Source organism: Trachurus japonicus, chromosome 1 (genome assembly GCF_045865225.1).
Source record: "Trachurus japonicus isolate A0001 chromosome 1, Traja_1.0".
In the NCBI taxonomy this organism is placed as follows: domain Eukaryota; kingdom Metazoa; phylum Chordata; class Actinopteri; order Carangiformes; family Carangidae; genus Trachurus; species Trachurus japonicus.
In genome coordinates, this window is record NC_140907.1 from 88097 (window position 1) to 111067 (window position 22971).

At 42.8% G+C, this 22971-nt stretch overlaps 1 protein-coding gene across 2 annotated transcripts; it reads right to left on the reverse strand.

Moving 5' to 3' along the window:
• Positions 1 to 5072: 5072 nt before the first annotated feature.
• Positions 5073 to 21292, reverse strand: epn3b (epsin 3b). 2 transcript variants are annotated; one of them, XM_085762709.1, is made up of 12 exons: positions 21142 to 21292; positions 20292 to 20450; positions 19327 to 19410; positions 18444 to 18771; positions 17140 to 17258; positions 16845 to 16934; positions 15808 to 15894; positions 12070 to 12196; positions 11472 to 11642; positions 11210 to 11305; positions 7583 to 7876; positions 5073 to 6827 (listed from the first exon to the last, which is right to left on the reverse strand). In XM_085762709.1, the coding sequence occupies exons 1-12, from the start codon at positions 21208 to 21210 to the stop codon at positions 6529 to 6531; spliced, it is 1923 nt and encodes a 640-aa protein (XP_085618835.1). In that variant the 5' UTR covers positions 21211 to 21292; the 3' UTR covers positions 5073 to 6528. The 2 variants fall into 2 exon arrangements, with proteins under 2 accessions (XP_085618835.1, XP_085626377.1); XM_085770251.1 differs by lacking the exon at positions 16845 to 16934.
• Between the last annotated feature and the right edge of the window lie 1679 nt (positions 21293 to 22971).

The window sequence follows — 22971 nt, forward strand, 5'->3', positions numbered from 1 at the left end:
ATGTTATGTTTATAGTATTTTTGATTTAATTTGTACTAAATCTCGGATTACTCAGGCTTTTAAAGGAACTCATTCACTGAGGTAAACAGCTCTCTCTTTTCTCTCCGTCCTTGTTTTGTTTGGTCAGACTCAGCCCTGGCATGCAGCAGCGCAGCCCTCTGTCTCTGCAGCTTTCCTGTAGCACTCAGTAAGAACCAGATCAGCATGTTATTTCATGTTAACGTTGGCAGCCACAGCATAGGAGGTTTGTCTTGGTGTGAGGGGACAGAAAAACAGGATGGAATGATTTTTTTTTTTATTAGCTTGTTTTCATTTCCAAAGGTAATCGAATAATGAGAGAGAGATAGTGTGTGTGTGTGTGTGTGTGTGTGTGTGTGTGTGTGTGTGTGTGTGTGTGTGTGTGTGTGTGTGTGTGTGTGTGTGTGTGTGTGTGTACCAACTGCAGGTGCTGTGTCATTGTATCAACATGTGAGTCACTCCCAGTGAGAAGATGTATTTGATTCATTTAACAACACTAATAAAGATCATGGTGCTCAGCTAAAGATGATCCACCAGTTATAATCATGGTCTGAGGACACCAAAGCCACATGGGGTTAGGTCATAGCAAAACTCTGTTTATGGTGTACAGATTTCTAAATCCCCCTTTTATTGTCATATTAATCCTCTTTTGCTCTCTTTTTTTTATTTATTTCTGGACTGAATTATGACAAATAAAAAATAAAAAAAAGCCTGGAAGAAGCTAAGCTGCTTAACTTCCGTATTACCCACTTTACAAAGACACATGTAACCAGCCTGAAGTCCTGAGATATATTTTCAGTGTCCTGAAAACAAACACACACACAATCTTCCTTAATCAGAACACCACTCAGACAGGATGTTGTTTTATAACTGTGCACCATGCATGTGTATGTGTCTGAGTTTGTTTTTCCTGCACACTAATTGTTCCCACATTGCAGCAGCATCTTGATCAGACAAAGCTTAATTCATCACTCTGAATGCTCCTCGAAACTGGCCCGCTGCCTCGCTGCGGCCCAGGACCAACAGCTCCAAGGGAGCAACACACCTGGGACAAGATCACTAATTATTCTCTCATGCTTGAGTGTATGAGAAGTGGAATCAAGAGAAAATATTATCTGATTGTACTGATCAGTTTACACCAGTGTTTTTCAGCCTTGGGGTCGGGACCCCACAGAAATGTCTAGTATTTGATACTTTATTTTATTATTATTCTTTTACAATAATGATTAAAAACACGACACACAATCTTAAACAACTGTATTCTATACTTTCACTTTCTTGAATATAAATCAAGTTCAAATAAAATGCAGCATCTTGATTGATGGCCGTGACCGGCGGGGGTCGCCAGAAATTTGTGATGTCAAAATGGGGTCACGAGCCAAAAAAGGTTGGGAACCACTGTTTTACACACACAAAAAAAATTGGATAGGAAAATTATTGTTTGTGTGTGTGTGTGTGTGTGTGTGTGGTCGAACTTTTGCTCTTGTGGAATTATCTGCTAATAAAAGTATTATTAAATTTGTGTGTTGCTGTCTTTCAAAACATTGGGAAAGGCCAGATAAAACAGACTTTTAATGTGTTGCTTGCACCGGGCCTGAGAGGCTAAGCAGATATTAATTTTTGACTAACATAGATTTATGGCTGCCGAGTCGACCACAATGCTCGATTAACGACAAGATTTTATTATTCAGATTGATCATTTTTAGAGGTTCAGGCAGAGGTTACAAGTTCCCCTGAGTCTCTTCTGACTCTGCGTTTCCATCTCCATCTCTTCACTGCAGGTCCACAAGGCCTCTAATACACTTTTGCAAGCAAAGGAGTTGACCTATGGAACACTTCACCCACTCACCTGAAACTGGAGACTGATACAAACTCTTTTAATAGAGGACTAAAAGCATGGCTAAAAGCAAAACAACACTGCCCACATATATAAATATGGACTTTTTCATTGTTACTATTATTACTGTTACGATCATGATTTCTGTTTGCTTCATCTCCTGTTGCTGATCTTGTGCTCTGTGTTTTTAGATTAGCATTTTGCTGTTGTGATGTTGTGTCATGCATTTTGTTTTATCTCATACTGTTGATAATATCCTCTGTGTTTTTAGAATAGCTGCCTATGGAATGGTGTTGAAAATTAGCACATAAAAACACCCAAGCAAAGCATCTGGTCTGTCCACTGGAACAGTCTCAATGTATTTGTGATGTCCATATCAAATAAAATAATACACACAATACAATACAAAATAATTCTCCACTCACTTTCACAACTGTTTCACAACACAATCATTCACTACTGCCCATTTACTTCCCTTCCACCATCAAATGAACACCACATGGCGATTTCCAAGTGTGCTCACAAGTTGAGTTACTGTATCTGGAGGTCAAGACCGCAGCTGTTTGGGTCTGATCAGACTGCACTTGATTTTGTTTGGACAGAACATGAAAGAGAAGGGAAGTGTGTGAGTGTGTCTGAGTCTGTGGACATGATTGGATTTCCTTGATTCATTTAGTTTCACTTTGACCTCATGAGAGAGTTTGTGGTCTTTTTTAATTTACCCCGTGCAGTCAGACGAGTCAGCAAACAAGACAGGAGACCCACAGTGGAGGGCCGGACCCGGGCGGCAGCATGTTGAACCATGGTTTTGCGTTTGACCCATTAGCTGAGGATGCTGGTCTCTCTGCCATTTCACAAAGGCCTATTTTGTCAGGAACAAAATAACTTGACATATGATCGTAAAGATGGCGACCACCCCCATTGAATCAAAGACCTCTTGTTCATAACAAGGTATCTGGAAAACTAACAGCTAGTGGATGAATCTGGCTGATCTTGGTGACTTCCTGGACCTTCCATCTACATGACTGCCTCTAGCTTTTCATCTATTAATCTATTTGAGCAGATATCCACAAAAACACACCCAAACGTCTTCAGAAGAGGAACTGATTTTGTTTTTGATGGTAACTCCCCTCAGACGCCACAGCCAGGCCAACATGTTCTGCAGACTGCTTGCATAACATCTCAGAAACTGACTGGCACATTTCCATAACATTGCATATTCTTTCTGATATTTTCTTTTCATTGATAACTCAGATATTTTTTTATCGAAGCACAAGATAAACTTCTGTTTTCATTTCCTTCCTTACAGGATGCTGGGTTTATGCACCTGCAAAAGAAAAGCTACAAGTGAAAGTGTTTTTCTAAACTGCTGAGGACACATGTTTACAACCAAGTTCATTACTCTCCTTTATTTAGAGAATGAACTGTGTAATAAACTCTTGCAGTGCTGTGCTGAAAAACAGCAGCTGGAACCTAAACTGTGCTGACTGCTGGTTTGCTTAACTACCAGGCAGGTGACTATACTCCAAAATTGTGCTGTGCCAAGCCATCACTGACTGAAAAGCTGGAAAGAAAAGTGGACACTGTCTTAATGCTGCCATCTAGTGGCCACAGACCAAGAGTCAGGATAGAAATCCATCACAGAAAAACAGTCCAGTTAACTCTGGATTAAAAAAAAAACTGATCATAAATCAAAGTTAAAACCTGCAGTAGAAACATGAGCATGTCCGTTGTTAAGGAGTCACATTATACACTGTGTATGTTCATATACTAATCAGTAACTTAATTTTTTACATACAGTATCAGTCAGGCACCTGCAGTGAATAGCAGAAAGAATGTGTATCCACCCATTTGTTCCAGTATTTAAGTGGAAACTTAAAGTGTGTCTACGAGCACATCACAACATACAATTTGGATTTTGGGTTTGAACAATAATGTCAATATTACACACCCAGAAGACCCTGTAAATGAGGACCTGCCTGGATACAACCATTGTAGGAGGCAGTGAGACAAAGTTACTGTGCATGAAGCTTTATCTTCACTATGATGCAACGCACGATCTGATATCACCAAGTAAACAACAGCCCAGGACTAACCCTAAACCTAAACCTAACCCTAAACCTAAACCTAACCCTAAACCTATCAGATCATGCATGAAGCAACATCTTTGGGTTTTTATTAAAAGACAAAATTATCTTTGTAATGGAGAGAAAATAAGAAATGATGCTTTTGGTTGCCCATCAGTGTTGAATCATCTTCCACCAGGCTGTACAAAAGGTGCTTTTTATCACCACTACATGTTCACTAGCTGCTTTATTGGTCCATTAAAGCAGAAGTAAGCGATCCGGTGGTTTTGTCTAACTTCCTGTCAGTAGATGGAGTTAGCAGTCCCCGCCTTCGTCCCTACGTCACCACATTCACGCGCATCCCTTGGCTGCACACACAGAGAGGACCGCCCCTTTATGCCGTTCTCTCTCCTCATTGGATAAAGGTTGTAGGATACAAGGAAAGTTTTCTCCTCATCTTACAGCAGAGCAGAGTGACTGACAGACCCGTGTTTCGGACCAAACACTCTATATAAGTGATTGCTGTCGGAAGATACAACTATTTAAGACTTATATTAACACAAACATTCCGCTTACCTCTGCTTTAAGTGCAATAGTTGTAATATTTGCTGCGGATATGGCTGGCATTAATCAAATAGACCAATGTACTAATCTAAAAAAGCTTGAACGAATGTTAAAGTTGGTTGATGTTAGCTAAACAATACAGCAAATTCATTGACATGCCCAGAAATACGGTGCTAAGATGCAAAAGTTAACTGTGTATAAGATTGGCGAGTAGACAATGAGCAGAACATTTTAAACCAGATTAGTGCATTATTTTTGTTTTGCACAATTATGTGAAAACAAAAAGAAAAGGGCAACATGCTATAGTTTAAGCACCCAAGAGATGTGAGCTCTTAGATACTGTTACCAAGGCTTCAGTCTTTCATTAGCATGTTTGCTGATTAGCCTCTTCACAGTCATCTTCAGGAAAGACAAGGTGGTGCTTTTTGTTGTTGCTAATTAACCATAAACACTGCTAGTTCAAGCTAGGCTGATGGTACTGTATTTAAATCATATTCTAAATAATCTATCAAACATAGTGAAATGTTGAACACACTGTAATGAGGTAACAAATGAATGACTCCAATAAATCGCATGAACACCATCAATTATAATGCAAACACCATTCATTTATTGGTAGAATATTTCCTCATACTGTATAGGTATCATTCTATTAAATACATATGTACTACGCCTGTGTGTATCTATAGGCAGGCATTTCACATTCAAGTCCAGGTTCAGTGCAGTGATGACCAAACATCATGTCTCATCACAGACTCTGTTGGTGAACGAGGAACTGCTGCTCAAATACATCCGTTTGTAATCTGTAATCATTGCACTTTCTTTATATTAATCTCTCATTTACCCCTCCCTCCTCCTTTATTTGTTCTCTTCATCCCACCATTGTATGCCCACACCATAAATAGCCACAAATGCCTTTTAATTCACTAAGGTTGAATCTCTGTGGAGGAGGGACAGAGCGGCCTCCCTGAGGTCTACCTCAACGGCGCCAATATGAACCAGCCAGGAATGCATTGTGGGGTCAGCTGTAGAGACAGGCACGCGGGTCTGATAGGGTACAATCAGTGATCAGTTTAGGTCTAGATTGAGACAGTAAGGTCTAGTTTAGGCTGGTTTAGTCCAGTTTTGAATCCACCTGAATCCCATTGGAGCTAATTGCCTTAGGGGACAAATAACTTAGCTAACTTAGGGCCAGATGCTTATGGAGCTTAGGAGGTAACAAGGCAATGCAAAATAGATATCATTATGTAAGAAGGAACGCCTGAGTCAATTAGTTCTTGTACAGTGCTGTCTGTTTTCTTGAATCTCACAGTAACACACACTTGTGAGCCGTATCCAGTGATTCAATTGTGCCAAAGAAGCTCAAGATACTATTTGACTCATGAGAAAACAGAAGATTTATTTGAGGAACTCCTCTTAGGTGCTCGGCAGAGTAGAATTGTTTGTAGCCTCAGGAGGGGAAGGCGAGGGTGGGGTTGATTGGGGGGGGGGCGGGAGAGGGGCATTCATGCTTTAGTCGGTGAAGCAGCAGCGGTGAGGATCCTGGTGAACGTTGATGGACAATCAAAGTGTGTGGCTTCATTCCAGTCTTCTAAAGGAACAGTTGTGTCTCTGTGGTCAAAGGGTGCTCGGGGGGGGTCATCACTGCTGATGGGAGGGGGGGGGGAGAAAGGCATCGAAGGGACTGTTGAGATACACCCTGTTAGTCTGGTGGTGTGTGCATGCTTGTGTCTGTGCATAATGTTTGTGTCTGTGCACTCTGAAGTGCGCCTGAGTGCATGTTTGACTTGTCTGTGTGTGCGTGAGTTAGCTTTTCTTCAAGAGTTCAGGTTATATAGCAGCTGATGTGTCTTCAGACAGACACAGATACATCCAAGTCCACGGTTTCATCCACTTCAAAGTGTGCACAATGACATCAGACCAGGATCCGGTTCAGGCTCATTAAAAACAAGTCTCGTTGTAGTCAGCATAGATTGATCCGAAAAGAGTCCGTTCTCCGTCATCTCCCCCTCCGCAGACCGGAGTTTGGAGGGTGCGGGGGTCTCAGAGGAAGGGGTTGTGGCTGTGTGTCTGTGTCTGTGACTGAGAGCGGGCTGCCGGTCGTGGAGAAAGAGGGAGCAGGGGTTGGGGGAGGTTGGAGGGAAGGTCCAGGAGTCCGGCAGGAGGCTGTGTGAGAGAGGAGGGGAGGATGGGTGGCTGGTGGGACAGGGGGAGAGGCAGGGACGGGCTGTAGGAGAGCATGTGAGGGGGCAGTGGGGAGGTGGAGGATGGCCTCATTTGATTGAGGGTGAGGCGAGGCTGGTCGCAGTGGAAGGGGTTGGTGGGAGACGGAGCACTCAGACCTGAGGATTTAAAAAAAAGAAAAAAATAATCTTACTTATTTATTTTTAAAGGTACATTGTGTAGGAATTACTCCCATCTCACGTTGTGGTTGTATATCGCAAGCAACTCAATCGTATTTTTCATGCTGCATTCACGTGAAATTGGGCAGACGGCAGGCGGACGACAGCGGTTGCACATAACGGCATAAACAAGCCTCTATGTAAACAAGTGGTCCGTCAGCACGAGGCAAAACAATATACGTGACAATATGTTGTCATGGTGATGTGGTATTGTTGACCTGACCCACGTTTTACCGGCTTTCTCTCGACTACTGTGACTAAAATGACATCTGGTTTGTTACCGACGGCCGTCTGCCCGACTGCAGGTGAATGCAGCATCAGTGTAACGCTCCATTCCTCCTCACTGCGTTACCGCGGTGACTTTTCACAGATGCCACCTCGACCTGAGCCGACAGCTCCGGTGTCTCCGCTGAGTTTCCGTGGTTTCCTACCATCACGCTGCCACTGAACGTAAAAACATGGCGACACCACCGAGCTTACCCGCTCCATGTAGATATGAATGATATGAACGGCAAATTCAGAGCTGAAAGGAACACTTCAGTTTGTTGATGGGGGGGATTATTGATTAAATGAAAAACAGACTTTTGAACCAAATAATCGATTTTCGTGAATGGATAACAGGAGAAGTTACACAATGTCCCTTTAGTAAATCAGTGACATTTCTACACCAGGTGAGTTATTGAATAATTTGTTACCTGAGAGGAAGGGGTTATTGTGCGTCTTGCTGGGAGGATTGGAGGTTATCAGAGCGTCTAAATTGACCAGCGAGGCTCCCGTGGCTCCCAGGAAGGCCTCTGGGGTCCGACACACACGTGTAGGTGGAGCGCTGAGCGGAGGGGCCAGCCGGGACAGGTCGAACATCTCTGGACTGGCAGACTCTCGTCCGTTTACCTGGGGTTTCGCAGGAGGCTCGGCGCCGAACGGATCCGGTTTGGAATCCGCTGCGTAAAACGGGTCAGAGTCCTGCTTCACCCCAAACAGCTCTGCATCTGCATCAGGGAGAGAAAAAAGCATTTAAAGGGGTACGCCAACATTTTATTTTTTGCCTCACTCCCGAGTCCATGACAAGCAGATAGACACCATCATTTCGACTGTGCGTGCAGTAACAAGGGAGATACGGGCAGAGCTGGCGCACCGCTAATTAGTGCATAGGTAGTGTTAGCCTGCCTCCACCTAAAGTCATCAGAGAAACTCTTCAGCAACTCTAAACAGAAACCGGCGGGCCGATCTTCGTCTCAGAGCTGGCAAAACTCTCCGGTAAGGCATCTTGAGCGGTCAAATGCCGGTAACGGGATGAGATCGGTCAAAACAAAGGGTTCAAGCAAAGACGGTTTATTTTGGTTCAAGCTAGCTACATCGAGGGTAGGTTAGCTTCCTATTTCAAAGTAAAAGCACAAATTCTATCGTCATGGTGTATGTAAAGGGCAACGGGCGTTTTATTTTGTGAAAGTAACCGGAAGTGCGTTGGTCACAACGGCTAGCTTGAGTAGCGCCGAATTCGTCCAAACAAAATTGTAAACAACACACTGCTGATCTAAACGGCTACTTTCTCGCCAAAAAATGTTTGAAATGTCGATAATTTACAGAGTTTAGAGCTAAAATGAAATTGGCTTCTGACTGCTGATTTCAGCTCACGTAGGAGGCAGGCTAACACTACCTATGCACTTCCAGCGTTTGAGCTAAGCTAATTACGGGCGATACGGGCTCTATCTCCCTTGTTACTGCACGCACAGTTGAAAGGATGGTGTTTAAGTGAGGCAAGACACACACAAAAAAATGTTGGCGTACCCCTTTAAACCAGGGATGTCGAACGGTGTGCGGGCCAAAACCCGGCCCACAGGGGGTCCAATCTGGCCCACGGTTTTTTGTCGGAAGTTTGCCAAGTGTGAAAATCACATAAAAGCCAGAAGAGGCATAACATTGTTGAAATTGCAAGTATTTTTCTCAAGAAATTTCAGGTTGCTCATAACAAAGGAGTAAAACAAAGGGAATATTTAGAGTTCTCCTTATTTACAGGTTATTATGCTATTATTTAACTGCTCCGACCCACTTGAGATCAAATGCGTTCTATGCGGCCCCTGAACTAAAATTAGTTTGACAGCCTTGGCTTAAACAGAGATGTGAAGGAAAGGGCTCTTTCTGTGGCTGCTTCGGTGTTCTTCGTCTTCGAGCTTGCACTACAAAATCACCAAATCAACAAAAACAAACCCAGAGGAATAAACAGGAGGCCGTACAGCCTGACAGAGAACGCACTGACTGAACTGCTCGGTGATGTCATCCTGCGTCATCAGCGCATCATCAGGACCCATGTGGGGAAAATCCAAGTCTGGTGACTAAAGGCAGTTTATGCATCACATTAATGCCCTTTAATGTGTATAATTATTCCGTGGTGTCATTAAGAGCTGACGAAGATAGAACTGATTGTGGGCTTCATTGGGCTGCAAATCAAATCAGATATCACAAATAACAACCACAAACACGTAGATAGAGGAGGAAAAAGAAACATTTTGTGCAGTGAGGGATTACTGTGGGATTTCAATGTCAGGCAGTTTGTGTGTGTGTGTGAGGGCGGGGTGGGGGCGGGTTCGGGTTTATGCCTTTATTTGGCAGCTGCAGCGAAGTTAAACAGGAAATGTGGTGAGAGAGTAGAGGGACGACAGGCAGCGAAACTTGAGGCTGTCGATCGACCAGAGAAAATCCCTGCACTGATGATGATGTTAAACGTAACTATCGCCATGGTTATCCAATCATTTCCATGAACATAATACATAACGTCTGCTTATTAGCAGCTGAGCTTTCAAGATCGAGATCTATAATGACACATCTACGATCAAAATGTCCTGTGGGTAATCTGTTCACATTCACATCACAGATATGAACCACAGCAGAAGCCCCAAGGAAACAAAGGGAAACATATCTGTAGCACCACAACACTTCATTTATAGTTTAAATATGCCTGCGCAGTATATAAGACTCTAAAAGGACTCGCACCACCTCCACTGAGCGACTACATTAAGCAGAAGGTAAATACTAACCGTTCTACGAGGGCTATCACAAGAGGGGATTGTGCAATACCATTAAGACGCACCACTTTTAGTCAGTCAGTACTGTCAGTCAAAGGCAGTCACATTTGGAACAGTTTACCACTAACAATACAAGAATGCCATACATATACCACTTTCAAAACAAAAATTGCACTCACTTCTAATTTTAACTGATTTACTGCACTTAACGTACTTACAGTGTAAAGCATTGCCCCTATAGCACTTTATTCTACTGTACCTCTTTGTCTCTGTGTTTTGTTTTGTATGTCAGGTTTTTGTTTTGTTGCCTGTTTTGAATGTTTGTTAGAACACTTGTTTGTACCTCAGATCCCTGTGCTTTACTCTGCCGAGTTCTTATTGTACTGTCTGTTTTACTTCATCTGTCAATATTATGTCTGATTCTATGTCTGTCTTGTTTACCTGTGTCTTGTCTCATTGTAATGAAATCTTTTCTGTGTAAACTGCCAGAAAATTTGCAATTTGCTAACTCCAGTACATTTACATTGGACTTTTTCTTTTCTCTTTTCCCTAAAAAGAGAAAAGAGCTGATGTAATTAATGTACATTGTCCTTTTTAAATAAATAAATAAAATTAAATGTATAGTATGATGTCAAAAATGTCACCTCTTTGTAGCTCCTGTGATTTGGATATTCCACTAGGCCAGTTTGTGATTTCAATGATATTTTGATTTATTGTTCAGTCCCAATGAGCAGTCTGTGTTAGCTTGCTCTATCTACATTGGGCTTCAGCTGACTGAGCTTTCACTTCATCAAACTGAACACGTTGAGGTTCTCTCTCACTCGCTGTTTGCTGGTGTTTGAAGGGAGCTTTAAAATTACATTCTTTTTATGTTATGCTGTGAATAAAATTCATATACTGTAAACTGACCTGGCTTTTTCTTTTTTTTTTTCACTGGCTGCGACCATGTGGCCAAGTAAATCAACCTGTTTTATTTCAATTTTTTTTTAAGTAGAGAAAAGATAAAACCTGTTTGTGTTTATTGTTACGTAAAAAGTAAAGTTTCATATACTAAGTAGTATCAGTGTATCAGCACAGTTGTATTATATTGTCCTAATGTCTTTTGTCAGTGTCCATCCCCAGTATGTTATGATACTACATTGCGACACAGTGGGTGGCTACATTAGGCCTAACGTTACTTACCGTACATTACTATATTGTATGTAGGCTACTATTAGTTTGCCTGCTGTTCAGGGGCCAGTGCTAAAAGTACAGCACCTCTGGCTATGTGTCGTCTTGTACTACAGTACTGTACATTACCTGTGGGACTTGCAGGTTGTGGGGAGGACACTTGAGGAATGTCCTGTTTAGGCTTTTCCTCTTCCTGTGCAGCAAACGGATCCGTCCCATCACCACCTGCTGCGTAGGAAATTGAAATGAATGAAAACTGTCTAATCACAGGCATAGAGAGTACAATGCCTGCGTTTTTTGGGCAAACAGTGAAAACCACCATCAGTACATCATATGTGCATTCTTGAGAGGAGCTCATCAGACTGGCCAGTGTTTCTGAAAGTTACCGTACCTCTGTCTGTTGGGCTGTCCCACGCGTCATTGACAGGACTGGATGAGACGGGTGCTGCTTCCCAGGGGTCTGTGCACGAGTTGGCACAGGGGGCCCAAGGATTGGATGCATCGGAGGAGGGGGGAGGGGCTGACCAAGGACTCCCAATCACAGGAGTGCTGGAGTGAACTGCTGTGAAGTTAAAAAAAAACAAAAAAAAACGCTATTGTGAGGCATTTCAATAAGTAAGTAATAAGTAAATTCTTTTATTGTCCCGAAACGAACAAGTGTTTTTGCAGCAGCTGCTTAAACATTTAAAATACATGACAGACAACAAGGAGATGGAAAGACAAAGAGACAAAGAGCACAGCACTACAACAATGATGGCAGGTAAAAGTAAAAGCAACAAGCCACTATAAAAAATCAACAAGAAATAGATAAAACAACGATAGATCAAAATCTAAAAAAATACATGGACATAACCATAATATATAAATAAGTGCAAAACAATCACAATTTCAATCACAAGAACTCACAGAATAAGGGAAAACACAAAAATGGGATTAGCCTGAAGTGTGTGTGGATGTGTTGGTGTGTGTGCGAGGAGCCACCCACCCACCTACAGAGTCCCAGGGGTCAGTGGTGATGTCAGCGGCGGGCTGAGCTGAGTTCCACGGGTCACTAGGAGGAGGAGGTGCGGGCTCAGAGGAAGGGCCAAATATGTCCACCAGGTCCAACATGGCTGACTACAGAGGAAGCAAAAGGTCTAACAATCAAACATTAACATTAACTCTTATTTGCTCCCAGGTTTGAATGAGTCACAGGATCTCTGAGCACCAGGAGACTCTTGATAGGAGCCAGAATAAATATGTTAAGCCTTTTAACCCTGCTGAGCTCTGTGGAAGCAGAGAATGCAACGTGTCACAGTGTGGCTGGATTCTAAACGTGAAAAACACTTCTTATACATTCAAACCTTAGTTAAAGCAGAAGTAAGCGGAATGTTTGTGTTAATATAAGTCTTAAATAGTTCTATCTTCCCACAGCAATCACTTATATAGAGTGTTTGGTCTGAAACACGGGTCTGTCAGTCACTCTGCTCTGCTGTAAGCCGAGGAGAAAACTTTCCTTGTATCCTACAACCTTTATCCAATGAGGAGAGAGAACGGCATAAAGGGGCGGTCCTCTCTGTGTGTGCAGCCAAGGGATGCGCGTGAATGTGGTGACGTAGGGACGAGGGCGGGGACTGCTAACTCCATCTGCTGACAAGAAGTTAGCCAAAACCACTGGATCGCTTACTTCTGCTTTAAGTAAAGAAAACTGAATTACAGCGTTTCCTGGTGTTAAATCAAGCAGAATTAGAAACTATGCTCAATTGTTTTCTTGGCACTGTTTCAGCTAAAACTTGATCACAGTCTTAAGAAAACCATCAGTCTCTGAATGTGTTGCATTAGAATTTTTCAGACACACTTATTAAAGGTGCAATCCCAGGTGGCTGGACTTCCGATTTTTGTTTGAATTCCACAGCTGATAAGAACCCGCCCCTTTTGTCCATTCAGGAATCACCAAAACCACGCCCCCTACTGTTCTGCTCGTGCGTGTGCTTCATTCCACCACAAGCTGTTGACCGGCAGGACAACACAACTTAGCATTGGAACACATGCGCAGAATAGAATGCACGTTGATTTGGCAGTTTGATTGACAGGCGGGCCATCCAACCAAAGTTGTATGAGACTAATTTGGTTGGTTGGCAGAATTTTTGCCCCTGATCCTTACACAGATGACCAAATTTTGTCATTGATATGTCAAATCACTTATGTCATCGATTACTGTCTAATACTAACCAGATATATTTCAATTTTTAAAATTTTGCCAAAAAATGAGCCGCCTGGGATTGCACCTTTAAGGATGAGGTTTATTCATGGGCTAAGAAAATGCTCATACCTCTCCACTCAAAAAGAAAAAGAAAAGTCTGGATTATTTTCTCAAAATCAAAAAAAAAAAAAAGATGTTTTGGTGACGAGTGGTTATGAAGAACAGCGGTAATTTATTCCCAGTGCATGCGTTTGTCTATTTGGTTGTGTGTAGTGCATGTGATGACAAATCATTTCCACAAGTAATTTGCTCAGGTCTTTGCGTCTTCTGAAGTTGCAGTGCAGAACTCATTTAAAAAAAACACACAAAAAAACTATGTTGTTTGCTTAGAGCGTGAATATCTACTGGTGCTTCTGTGTAATTACCACTCCACCAACCCAATAAACATCCTGTATCAGAAAGCCATTGATGTCATACTGTTGGCAATGTGGTTACATAACAGAGCAGAGTGAAAGTCGCCTGAGAACATTCAGCAACGGTGTCGTCGCTTCATGAATTTGTCAGGCTGCATCTGGACTCCTGCTCAGATTCCTCTGCAGGAGTCTGCTTGCAGGGTTAGCATCTCACAACATAGCAGACCCCAGCGCTGCGTGTTAAAGGGATAGTTCACCCAAAATTCAAATTTCACTCATTACCTACTCACCCTCATGTCAACTAAGAGCTGTGAGAATTATCAGAGTCCTCCGTCCCTTCTCTGAGTTACGGGGGGGTCCGCGCAGCAGTATTTGTCCATATAATGGTTGTCAATGGATACCAACTTCCTTCATCCAAAAAGACACACCAAAAAACATCCAAATACCTCCATACTGCTCGTCTGTAATGTCCCTCTTGTATTGAAGCCCCGACATGAGAAATTGTTCCAAAAAAAATTAAATACGTCTATATTTTAAGCTTGTTTATAGCGGAAGCTCCCAGTGTCTCGGTTCACTGCTCTTCCTGTGTGAGATTTGCACTGACTGGCGGAACAATTTCTCATGTCGGGGCTTCAATACAAGAGGGACATTACAGACGAGCACTATGGAGGTATTTGGATGTTTTCTGGTGTGTCTTTTTGGACGAAGAAAGTTGGTATCCACTGACAACCATTATATGGACAAATACTGCTGCGCTGACCCCCCCGTAACTCAGAGAAGGCACGGAGGACTCTGAAAATTCTCACAGCTCTTAGTCAACATGAGGGTGAGTAGATAATGAGTGAAATTTGAATTTTGGGCGAACTATCCCTTTAAGAAAATGTTGTCTGCTGTTCAGGCTAAAACATCCTGCTCTCTTTGTAACCACACAGTCTCCAGGGGTGTTAACTTTGTGTCAGTGCAGTAAGAAATATTGACATTAAACTGAAACAGCTTAACACTGCAGCAGCCGCTACTGATTGATCGTCAGTGACAAGACATTTCACAAGAGTCTTTCATAGATAACATGAATCATTTCTTTCACATAATAAATCTGCATCATGATGACATTAACTAGGTATTTGGAAATGTTACATAATAGATTTGCACATATTATTAACAGGCATCTACTGTATGTATCAAAAATATTTTAAATACACAAAATCATGGTCATTATATAATGTGCACTCTAATGTCATAGGTACACAAAGATACTAGACTTGTCTTCTGTCCCTCCTGCCCCACAATCAATCTACAGGTTCAGTTTTTGTAGCTCTGCATAGTTTCCACAGATGAGAAGCTCAATACTCCATCACAATCACACAACAGTCCATTCATGGTCCCAATGAGCAACGTGCACATGTGTGATGTGGAAACGTTGAAACAATGGAGCATGTTATATCCGGTATTCCAGCTTTTGAAATGAGCAATACTTGCATATTCAGACATTTCCAGTGAGAGTATTTTTATGCCTTTTATCAATGCAATTATGTGCAATTTTTCAAAATGCATGATGACACATAACATGAACTATGACATGTGTCTCTAATTTCCTGATCCTAATTTCTACATATTTTTCTACGTAGCGCCTGAAAGCACCAGATAATAAAGATAAGAGCATAATAAGCCCAATTACAAGGCAAAGGGAACTTTTACATAAGACAGCCTTTGGCTCTGATTGGCTTGTTGACAGGCCAATGAGCACGGGAGCTGGTGCTACAAGATAAGGAGGATGCTTTCGGGGAAATGTCATGCTGAGCTCAAGGTTAGACAAGACGACGTCATTATTATTCAGCAGGCACCTCTCTCTCTCGTCCCACAGCTCTCTACCGTTTCTCTCCAACTCTCCCTCATTATGCTGATCTGTGTTTTTTTTTTGGTCTCCTTCTCCTTCTCCTCCCCATCCCACAGTCCACGCCATAAACTCCACTGCTCTCTCTCTAAATGCCTGCCAGCTAACCGCCCACAAACGCACCTGCCCACCTCTCCATCCATGCAAAGGCACACTCATGTACCATGCATGCACCCACACACTTATCATACAGCATGCACACACACACACACACACACACACACACACCTTTTAAACTCACCTCCTGTGTCCCTGACTGGCTCTCTCTCCGGCTCTCATCCAGGGCCTTCTGTAACAGAGACTCGTCTCCTTGGCGACAGCGCTGCTCCTGCAGGGGCGGCATCGTGACATCATCAACATTATTGCCATGAGCGTGGAAGCACACACGCACACGCGCACACACACACACACGCACACGCACACACACACACACGCGCAGAAAACAGTCTTCCAAGGCAGCACCAGCAGCTTTTTCTTTGTGCTGTTGAAATATTTAGTTGACAAAGAGCAGAGGCGGGTTAAGGGCAAAACAGAGAGAGAGAGAGAGAGTTCAGGGTAAATCTTCCAAAATTACCAAAATTATAATATGTGGGAGAAAAGAAGGATGAAACTGGAAACATCTGTGCGGTCTGACAGATACAACCGTGGTCCTGTGAGGGTGAAACGTGTCCAACGACACACGTGAGGGAGGAAAGTTAGGTGAAAAGGGATAGTTCAACATTTTGGCAAATTGGCCCATTGCCATAATCGCTATAGTCATAGCAGTAGCAGTAGGTTTGTAACCTTCATTTGTCGGTGCAAGCCATATTTAGAACGGCGGAGCAGAGCAGCAGGCTGCTCAGAGCTCATCAAACTCATCAAATACACAATCCAACAACTTTTTTTTGCATGAATTTACCTTGAAAACAACTCTGTCTCACAACGTTCCGTTATTATCTCATAGCGTGGTGAATGTGCAGGTCACAACTTGTCCACCAGAGCATTTTGGAGTTGTTGGATTGTGTATTTGATGAGTTTGATGAGGGAAACCAAGAACCTCCGTAGCGTAGCTCTGAGCAGCTCACAGCTCTGCTCCGCCGTTCTAGAAATAGCTTGCAACAACAATTAAAGGTAACGAACCTACTGCTATGACTATAGGGATTATGGCAATGGGCCAATTTGCCAAAATGTTGAACTATCCCTTTAAGAGCCATGTGATCAGATTGACACAACTAGAGGGTTAAAAGCATGCGTTGCAACAAGCAGCTGCAAGGTGTGTTTCTGTATGAGTGTGTGTACCTGCTCATGCTCCCTTTGGCTAAGGCTTAACACAATCTGTAGTTGTGTGTCTTCATCCATCTCTATGGTAACAGGGGTAGGAAGGGCTAGCTAGATGGAGGTGGGCGAATGTTCAGAATGTTTGTCACAAAATTTTCATTACTGGAATCATCGAGAGGATGTGAGACACGTGTGGCTTGAAAACAGGATGTTTGTGTTTATGTGTGTGTGAGTGGATTAGAGTGGAGGGGAGAGAAACACTGGCAACTGCATCATAATATGAATGGCTGTGCATGTGTGTGTCGCTTTACTGTACCTTCTGACTCTCCTCCCTGCTCATGGCTAAGGCCAGCTGGAGCTGCAGCTCCTCCTCCCCGCTGGTCTGAGGTCGAGCCTGCTCCAGGTCTGAGGCGGCACGAGGAGACGAGGATGAGGCTGCGGAGGGAACATGTGAGGGAGTTTGAGGGAGGAAGGAGTAAAAGTGTGCAAGGAGAGTCGGCCATATTGACGTGGAGCACAGGGAATGTGTGTGTGGCTGTTTTGAATATTTTTAGGCCTACGCTGCAGTATTGATAATCTATGTGGTTGCTCATCCAGAGTGCTGGGCAACAGTGCAAAATGCATTTCATTAGAGATGTGGTGATAAGCCTGAATACAAGTGGGTGTTTTTTTAAAGGTACATTGTGTAGGAATTACTCCCATCTAGCGTTGCGGTTGTATATCACAAGAAACTCAATTGTATTTTTCATGCTGCATTCACGTGAAATTGGGCAGACGGCAGACGGACGACAGCTGCTGCATGTAACAGCATAAACAAGCAGCACCGAGCTTACCCGCTCCATGTATCCACCTTTTTCCGAACGTCAAAAACATAAGCCGGTTTTGCTCTTCCGGTGAAATTTTATGTTTACGTCTGGTAAATGCATGGATTTTTTTTTTTTCACTGAAAATCTGTAAAACGCATGGATCATCACACCAGCTTTTAACGATGTATATCACACAAATTGACATCCGTGTTACAGTAAAAGCCAGCGTAAATAGATCCATGCGTTCACCGCAACTATGACAACGACTGGGGCGGTGTTTAGCTCAGTTGGTAGAGCACCCGCTCCATATGTTGAGGCTATAGTCCTCCCTGCAGGCGGCCCCGGTTCGAATCCCGCGTCGGACGGCCCTATCCTGCGTGTCATTCCCCTCCTCTCTGCCTCCTGTTTCCTGTCACACTCTCAACTGTCCTATCTAATAAAGGCATACAAAAGCCAAAAAATATACTTTAAAAAAAAACTATGACAACGACTGAAAACCATGGAAACGTAAATGTACAATTCCACAGGAAATGCAAAACCGGCCATAGATGACGTTTTGGAAACTTGTGGATATATGAATGATATGAACGGCAAATTCAGAGCTTACCGGAACACTTCAGTTTGTTGATGGGGGGGATTACTGATTAATGAAAAACAGACTTTTGAACAAAGTAATCGAATAGATAACAGGAGAAGTTACACAATGTCCCTTTAACTCTTTGTCCATTTACTCCAAACTGGCAACACATAAAATAAGTCATTCAGTGCTCAGGCTAAGTTGTGACTTTACTGTTACATAAACCACGATGCTCACAGTTAAAGGAGGACGGTGAGCCTCTGGAGCGGCTGAACTCCTCCCCGTACAGTACAGCCATGCTGGGCTGGCTGGTTCGCCTGCCCGGGTGGTAAGATGGGGGTATGCCTCCGTACACACCCCCACCGCCCCCACTGCCTCCACTGACTGCACCTCCGCCTCCGCTGCCACCCCCGGCCATCCGCTCCTTGGTCTTCAGGGCCTGACTCCTCTCCTGGCGGAGCCGCTCTTCATCCCGGAGGAGACACACCAGTTGGCGAGCTTTTTCTCTCACATTGGCGCCCTGGTCTCTGCCGTCGCGGTCCACATACTGGAAGTCACGCAGTGTCTGAACCACACATAGGCAAAACTAGTTTTTACAAATGTTTAAGGATCAGTATGAACATTGTACAGTTTACAGTTGTGTTTAAAAGATGCTGCAAAAGCTCGCTAACTGAATAATCTGATCTCTGGGATTTCTTTCAGAAAAGAAAATTATTTTTAAGGAAATTATAGATTTTGAAAATGTATTTTTCAGTCACCACAATAATATTTTTGACTATGCAGAGTATGTTGTCTCAAAAATTGAGTACAACTAAAATCAGCAGCAAAAATATCTTTGTTTTAACATTCTGAACTGAATTTATTTTTACTGGTCTGCTGTATTCAGTTTTTAACAGTGTATTGTGTTTGCAGTGATTGAAGTGGTGATTTCTTTCTGTGTGTGTTGCAATATTTGCTGGTTACACTTCAATTCTTCTATGTATAGACACCAGGAAAAGTAGTGGTTGCCAGGGTAACAACTACTGTAATAATGATCCAAGTAGACAATTAACAATAAACCGACTGTGGTCCTGAAGTGTTCAGATTGCTGAGGTTCCCCTCGTGTTCAAGTCCTGTATACCTGAATGGTGAATGCGTTCTCGCGGCACTGTTGAGCTACTCTCTCTGATCCTGTCTTCAGCAGGTAATCCAACAGAGTCAGGGCCTGGAGGCAGACGCTCGTTATCACACTGATGCCCCAAAATCAGCATTTTGACACATCTCTATGCTACAAAGTTGGAACAAAGCATGATGAAAAATATATATTTAAAAATGCCTGAATGACAAGAAATGAAAGTAGTGAGGGAAATGGTGGTCAGCAGTCAGAAGGAAAGTCATTAAAGGGATAGTTCAACATTTTGGCAAATTGGCCCATTGCCATAATCCCTATAGTTTTAGCAGTAGGTTCGTTACCTTTAATTGCCGGTGCAAGCTGTTTTTAGAATGGCGGAGCAGAGCCACGAGCTGCTCAGAGCTACGCTACGGAGGCTAATGGGATTTCTTGGTTTCCCTCATCAAACTCATCAAATACACAATCCAACAACTCCAAAACGCTCTGGTGGACAAGTTGTGACCTGCACATTCACCACGCTATGAGATAATAACACAACGTTACCAGACAAGAGTTGTTTTCGAGGCAAATGCAGAGACTGCTTGCTGAAAAACTGCCCTCGACGGCAACGCGCATCAGCGGTTTCACATGAATTTACCTCGAAAACATCTCCGTCTCGTAACGTTCTGTTATTATCTCTAATGTGCAGGTCACAACTTGTCCACCAGAGCGTTTTGGAGTTGTTGGATTATGTATTTGATGAGTTTGATGAGGGAAACCAAGAAATCCCATTAGCCTCCGTTAAAAATAGCTTGCACTGACAATTAAAGGTAACGAACCTACTGCTAAAACTATAGGGATTATGGCAATGGGCCAATTTGCCAAAATGTTGAACCATCCCTTTAAGCAGAATGAAAGAGAAACACACAGGCAGAGGGGACCTAAGGTTAAAGATCATGGTCTAATCTGAGAGACACTTCATTATCGGAGGTCACCTTGTAGACGTGTCTCCAGTTCTTGCCGCTGTCATTGAGGCGTTTCCACACCATGCCCATGACCTCAGCGAACGCCACCACGTTGAAGGTCAAGTCAGCGATCTCGGACATGAGAGACGAGGACGGGCCCCATGGGTCGTTAGAGGTGGCCTCCCGAACCTACACATCACAAGCAGGGAAACCACAGTGTCTACTTTTCCTCATATTTACATGACACACTGCAAAAACTCAAAATCTTTCCAAGAATATTTGTCTTATTTCTTGTCAAAATGTCTCAATTTTAGTCAAAACTGATCTCTTTACACTTAAAATAAGACTCATCACCTAAACATTAACTTGTTTTTAGATAATTTTCACTTGTTTCAAACTAATTTTCAATTGAAATAAGTAGAAAAATCTGCCAGTGAAAGCAAGTTGCTTGTAATAAGAAAGAAAAACTTGCTCCACTGTCAGATTTTTCTACTTATTTAAAGTGGAAAATTTGCTTGAAAAAAGTAAAAAGTGTCTAAAAACAAGCTACTTTTTAATGTGATGAGTCTTATTTTAAGTAGAATTAGATTTATTTTGACTAGAAATGACATTTTGACAAATAATTTGATAAGACAGATATTCTTGGTAAGATTTTGAATTTTTGCAGTGCACGATGCATATGGCTACTGTTTATTCTCAGCTTGAGTAACAGGGTCACAAAGAAGTGAAACACAACAAATCAATACAAGGTAAGATCTACAGTATATTATACTTTCTGTTATGTAAACATTTCAGCCATCCTCTGAGCATTCTGTATCTTCAATACATAAAAACACACACTGGACTTCACTACAAGTCAACACAGTCCCATTCATATTACCTTGATCTCTGCTTCCGAGTAGTTGTGCACAATATTCTTCACCTGTCGACGCAAGGCTGAGGTTGTCATGGTGACAGGTGATGAAGGACGTGGAGGGACAGAAAGCGAATACAGCGCTCAACAGGCCGGGGGGTGGGGGGGTGGGGAAGGGATGGGGGCAGGGGTGGGGAGGGGTCAAAGGGGAAACGTGGGCTGAAGGAGGAGAGGAGAGGCAGCTAAGGCAGTGAATGCTCCTCTTCTCTGTCAGGAGTTACAGCACGCCCCTGTGTGAAAGAGATGGAGGAAATTATGTGAGTATATAAATATAACCTTTGAGCAACTTTATGTCTCTCTTTGAAGGTTGATCCGCCTGGACATACATTTGTAAGACCATCAGAGGTTTTCAAAGTCTGAACTCTCTTCAGCTTGTGGGCTATCCACCTTTTTCCGAACGTCAAAAACGTAGCCTGTTTTGCCGGTTTTGCTCTTCCGGTGGAATTTTATGTTTACGTTTCCATGGTTTCAGTAGTCACAGTAAATGCATGGATTTTTTTTTTTTTTTTTCCAATGAAAATCTGTAAAACGCATGGATCATCACAGCAGCTTTTAACAGTGGATATCACACAAATTGACATCCGTGTTAAAAGCCAGCGTTAATAGATCCATGCGTTTACCGCAACTATGACAACGACTGATAACCATGGAAACGTAACCGTACAATCCCACCAAACCGGCAAAACCGGCTTCCGGGTTTGCCCATAGATGACGTTCGGAAACTTGTGGATAGAGAGCCTAAGCGGAAGCAGGAAGTAACGGTCGCCATGGGACCTCAATTCGGAAAAAGTCTCCATGTAAGTGAACGGGAGTCAAAGTTTTATGTCGATTGTGTCATGAGAAAAAAATATGACCTCTAACTGTTTACAGTAAAACATCACGTTTCATGAAGAGAAATCAGCAGTTTGTTGTAAAACTATTGTAAAATAAAATTCAGAAGAATCCGTAACCAGAAAGACTACAGGTGGCGTAGGTGACGTCACCAAATGCCGCCCTTTCTCGTGTCAGTTGGTGACGTATTTTTTGTGGAACACCAGATCTGTAGTCCGTAGAGCGTCGTCACACAAAATACATTCTTCCGTTGCCGTTTTACGATAAACTGCTGATTTCTTGGCATGAAACATGATGTTTTAAACAGGTAGAGGTCATATTTTTTTCTCATGGCACAATTCAATCGGATCACGAAATAAAACTTTGACTCCCGTTCACTTACATGGAGACTTTTTCCGAGTTGAGGACCCATGGCGACGTTACTTCCTGCTTCCGTTTAGGCTCTCTATAACCTATGGGTACAACTTTACTCCACCTTTTTTATACATTGTGGCAAACTGGAAAAGATAAGTCAAAGTAAGCTACATTAGCAAGCAACCATGAATCTATCGCCATATTGAAACTTTCACTAAAATTTCTGTAGTATCCTTTTATCTACTTCTATATATGTGTCTTTGTTATTTACATTGATATAAGTACACTGAGCTATATAAACAGTGATTGATGATAGCAACTGAATGAGTTGCTCACAACTGGCAACCCCTCAGAATGAAGTAGGTCATATGAAAGCTCTGGCACTCAGGTGTCTGATGAGGCTTCTTGCCTTGGTGACTTTTTTTATTCAGGCCAACACACACACACACACACATGCAGCCGTCTATGCACACACGCTGCTCGCAACCCATTTTTCTCTTCCAAATTCATATTTCAGAGGGGACACGTGGGAATTGATCATTAAGGGTTCCTGCTATACTTTTCCCTCTGCCTGCGACTATGAGCCGTCACAGACACACAGCGTAATTAACC

What these genes read in the sequence shown, in the direction of transcription:
- epn3b (XM_085762709.1), bottom strand. Translation starts at nt 21,210, where the DNA reads ATGACAACCTCAGCCTTGCGTCGACAGGTGAAGAATATTGTGCACAAC. An exon ending in ACTGGAGACACGTCTACAAG is followed by an intron (nt 19,411 to 20,291) that starts GTGACCTCCGAT and finishes GTCTGCCTCCAG; the next exon opens with GCCCTGACTCTGTTGGATTA. An exon ending in CTCACCGTCCTCCTTTAACT is followed by an intron (nt 17,259 to 18,443) that starts GTGAGCATCGTG and finishes TTCCCTCCGCAG; the next exon opens with CCTCATCCTCGTCTCCTCGT.